The 4,563-nt window shown below is 42.0% G+C and overlaps 1 protein-coding gene across 1 annotated transcript in view; it reads left to right on the plus strand.

Moving 5' to 3' along the window:
- Icos (inducible T cell costimulator) overlaps positions 1-4,017 on the plus strand; it is a 19,278-nt gene extending 15,261 nt beyond the window's left edge. The window contains exons 3-5 of the mRNA XM_021197221.2: positions 471-577; positions 1,908-1,992; positions 3,947-4,017. Coding sequence (XP_021052880.1) covers positions 471-577; positions 1,908-1,985 — 185 coding nt within the window. The 3' untranslated portion in view covers positions 1,986-1,992; positions 3,947-4,017. The remainder of the gene's footprint in view (positions 1-470; positions 578-1,907; positions 1,993-3,946) is intronic.
- Positions 4,018-4,563: the final 546 nt, after the last annotated feature.

Consider the following 4,563-nt stretch of genomic DNA (forward strand, 5'->3'; position numbering starts at 1 on the left):
TGTGTGTGTGTGTGTGTGTGTGTTGTGTTGAAATTCCTTTAGAAGTAGTTGACAGCAGATCATCTTGGATGAAATATTCATGAAATGATGTGTCATTAATATCAGTTGATATTTATTTGGAATAAGTGATTTATTTACATATACTGTTGAGTTAGAATTAGGGCACAGTCTTTCTAAATCTTTCATGATTCAGTGGCTATTCGTCTACTTGCCTAAGGTTGGAAGCAGCTTGGAGAATGAGGTGAGACGACTGAACGTCAGTGTTACACCAAGTATGTCCCTACGTGGTCTTGTGAAAGCAGCAGACAGGAAGGCACCACCTATTAGTCACATTTGTAAACACACTAGATTCATAAACGCTCTTGATTAAAAACCTTCTTTACATTTTATGAAAGCGTTCTCTACTCAGCATTGAATGAGGACACATCTTCAGGGTCTTTCATCAACATATTTTCCCCTCTTCAACCCAGAATCCCAGCTCTGCTGCCAGCTGAAGCTCTGGCTACCCATAGGGTGTGCAGCTTTCGTTGTGGTTCTCCTTTTTGGATGCATACTTACCATCTGGTTTACAAAAAAGGTAAGTGATTTTTATTTTTCCTTATACTCTCTTTCCTGGTGTTTTTTTTTTCTCATCAAAGAATGTCAGATGCTTCTCAGAGTAACCTGATCAAAGGATAGACCACTCATTTTCATTAAGACACACATACTAATTAAACTAGGATAGACCACTCATTTTCTTTAAGACATGCATACTAATTAAACTAATGACTTGGAACAGAGATTATCTGGTTGGTTGTTACTAACTCACTTTGTCCCCAAAATGACTTAGAGATCTATAGAGATATGTTATTATTACAATTTTTTTCATAAAAAGATGGGAAATTGGGGTCAGTCAAAGGTAAAGGTTAGGAAGGAGGTTAAAGTACGGAAAAACAGATGCCTTTGATTTTTAAAATTTGTCAAATATTTGGATAAGATATGAATCTAAGAGTCAAGACAAGAGCCAGGCGTGGTAGTGCACACCTGTAATCCCAGCACTTGGGAGGCAGAGGCAGGCGGATTTCTGAGTTCAAGGCCAGCCTGGTCTACAAAGGGGGTTCCAGGACCACCAGGGCTATGCAGAGAAACCCTGTCTCAAAAAAAAAAAAAAAAAAGAGTCAGGACAAAGCTGAAACAATTAGTTGTAAGTTTCTCTTAATTGGTACATTGAAACAGTGAGATTATCTTACAAGGTGCCAATAGTAGTTAAGAACGAAACTGCTTTTTTTTTTTTTTTTTATATGTTACACCATCTAAACTTGCTTATAAGAAAAATGTCTGACAGGGACAACAAAATATCTTTTTGTGGTGGAACTTTTTTTTAGCTGTTCACATAGCAAATTTTTCAACCAAAGGACTTACCGCATTCTGCATATTATGAATACTAGTATATAAGTTGGCCAGACTGTGAGTGAGTCTGTGTGCATGTATGCACGTGTGTGCGCACACATGTGTGTGCATGTGTGTATGAGTGGGTCTGTTTGTGCATACATGTGTATGTGTGTATGCACATGTGAGTGTGTGTGTATGTGTATGTGTGCATGCACAACTGTAAGCCTATGAGCCGACTCTTTCCTTGTATCACTTCAGATACTGGGAATTGAACACTCAGGTCATTAGGTTTGGCAGCAAGTGCTTTTTCCCACTGAGCCATCTCATCAATTCAGAAAGCACCTTTCATTGGGAGCCTTTTGCGTATTGTTTTACTGAGCTTAAGTCCATAATTACACTTTTGTCACATGCTGCTTTGACAAAAAAACAAAAACAAAAACAAAAAACAAACCAACAAAAAAACCCAGAAAACCCTTGGAAAACAAGCATGAAGATGGGAAAGAACAGATAACAAGCCATGTTTCTCTCTCTTTCAGAAGCACGGATCCAGTGTGCATGACCCTAGTAGTGAATACATGTTCATGGCGGCAGTCAACACAAACAAAAAGTCTTGACTTGCAGGTACAGCTCCCCTTAGGGCTCTGGGGAGGGAAGAACACACTTCGTGGTTAAGACAGGAATTAATTTGTTTATTTCTATTTTAATAGAATTTTTCCCCCTATGGATAATTTTAGTATTTTATGTGAAAGTCTGAATTTTCACTTTAACTGGGCTTATATACTCTGTAGTATATTAAACATGATGTTTGTGAATTGGTTTTAGTAAATTATCAGGGTTAAAGACTCGAGTTCAGCTAGTGTAGCATAGATGAAGCCCTGGTTTCCATCCCCGTACTACACAAATGGGCACGGTGTTACACGCCTCTAGTCCTAGCACTTGGGAGTCAGAGCGTCAGAAGGGCAAAGGCATTTTCAGCTATGTGGTGAGTTAGAGACCAGTCTGTGATTTGTAAGATATTGTCTCAAGATTATCAGAGAGATGGGGGGAAGGGAGGGAGGAGAATGGTAGAGAAAGAAAAAAAGGAAAGGAAAGAACAACAGTAGTAGCAGCAGCAGCAACAACAACAACAACAACGCCCAGATCGGAGTAAGAGGACAGCAATTCAAGCCTAGCCTGGGCTACAGTGTGAGTTGCACAAGGCCAGGCTCAGCCACTTGATGAGTCCTTGTCTCCAAACAAACAGTTAAAAAGGAGATTGAGACGTGTGAAGCTCACCGGTAGAGCACTTACCTACCATGCATGAGGTCTTAGGTTCAAATCCTAGAACAACAACAACAACAACAACAACAACAACAAATCCATAGTTCACAGTTGTTTCAAGGTGATTTTCAGAGATGGATCTGGCTTTTCCTTGTAAAGATCATGAAACCAGACTGTGGTCATTTATTGACTATCCTTTAAATGCAAGCTTCTGAGTGAGGTACCATGTGGGTGATGGGAATTTTAGATGAGGCTGGCAAGAGAGGGTTAGGTGGATGCTAGGGGGAGGGGAGTTCATGAAAACACTCAGTTGTTTGGAAAAATGTACAAGGTTAGAACACTTTGGTGGAGCTCTGGCCTAGTCCATTGAGAGTTAGAGGGGAGCACTGTCAAATCTGAAGACTATCCAGAGAGCTTGAAACACCCACTGTGGAAAATTTTACACATCTTGCGCCCATGGGTAGGATGATGTAGGTAGGGTAGGAAAAGAAACAGAAGCCACCACATTCTTGCTACCACTCAGTGGCTCAGCGGCACACACAGATTGTCATGGGGCCACTGCATGGATGAGGGTCTGGCCTTGCACTGTTAGTCTTTGCTCTCTCTTTAGATAGCTGGAGGTCCAGAGTGTCAGTGGCTCCTTCCTAGAGAGTTAAGATCACAGCTTTGGCTCTTGCAATCACTTTAATTTGATTACTTTGCTCCTGAAAACAACAGCATACTTCACCCCAATCACTGTCTTAATAATAATTCATTCCACCTTAGTTTGGATTCCCTCAAACAGAGCCTGTGATAAGGACTTGGGTGTAAATCCCTGTGATAAGGAGTGGTGATCCCAGGGAGAAGTGACAGAGGGGGAGGGAAGAGAGATGGGGCAAGAAGAAAAGGCAAGGTGTTGGTGATAGGCTCTGGAGGTCTGCCTTAATGGGACCTCTGTCAATTGTACAGAGGCCTCCCATAATTTCTATGAAGGACTAGGCTCCAATTAAAGCTGTTCTCATGTCTTCAGATAAAGCCAGAGGCAGGAAGGTGGGGACAGGGATGGAGGGTCATGTGGTACTACAGTGCTGAAGCAGTCGGCACATGCCCACGAGAGTCTTACTTGACTGCAGCTGGACCCAGTGATGGACGGGTTCAAAGTTCAGATAATGTCCAATCCTCACATCAAGAGTGGAATGAGTAAAACTTCATGGGAAATGAGGACCTGAAGACCTGGTGTGTGTGTGTGTGTGTGTGTGTGTGTGTGTGTACACTACAAGGAAAAGCAGAAAGCTGGTGGGAGGGAATTCAACTCATGTTGAATGTTTTGTTACAGGTGTGACCTCATAAGCTGGAACACGGGAACCCAAGGAGGAACCGCACAGACTAGATCCCCTGAAACTTGAACCGAGAAATTCTTCTATTTTCTGAACCACAGGGCACCTGACTTGATTTAACTACAGACAACATCTGCTGGTGTTTTGTTTGTCTGGATCAGTGACTGTCAGTCACTCAGAATTTCAGCGGACTGCCCTGGGTTTGCTGAGTTCTTTTAAGGCAAACCCCTTCTTATGGAAGACCCAGCTCGTATGTATTCAACAAACAGACCTCACTGGGATAGAATGCTCCTATCTTTGCGCCTGATTCTAGCTATGCACTGTCCAGGAAAACAAACATATCTCCAGCATTTTTACAAAAATGCCAAGGGTATGAATCCGTGAAGCACACAGGCAGCCAATGGCCACCATCTCTCCTTATTTTTCAGATTCGGTTTTTTTCTTTCCATAGAGATCAGCATCCTTTCTAGAATCAGACAGTAGAGGGAGATGCTTCCCAACATAAGTGCTCGTGTTTCTGCGATTTTGATGAATATACTTCATCGAACGCATGCATTAGAACCAACATGCTGTCTTCCAACTTCTAGACTCTAGCCGATCACTGCTTCAGGGCTTA

The sequence above is a fragment of the Mus pahari genome, chromosome 5 (genome assembly GCF_900095145.1).
Source record: "Mus pahari chromosome 5, PAHARI_EIJ_v1.1, whole genome shotgun sequence".
Taxonomy (NCBI): Eukaryota; Metazoa; Chordata; class Mammalia; order Rodentia; family Muridae; genus Mus; species Mus pahari.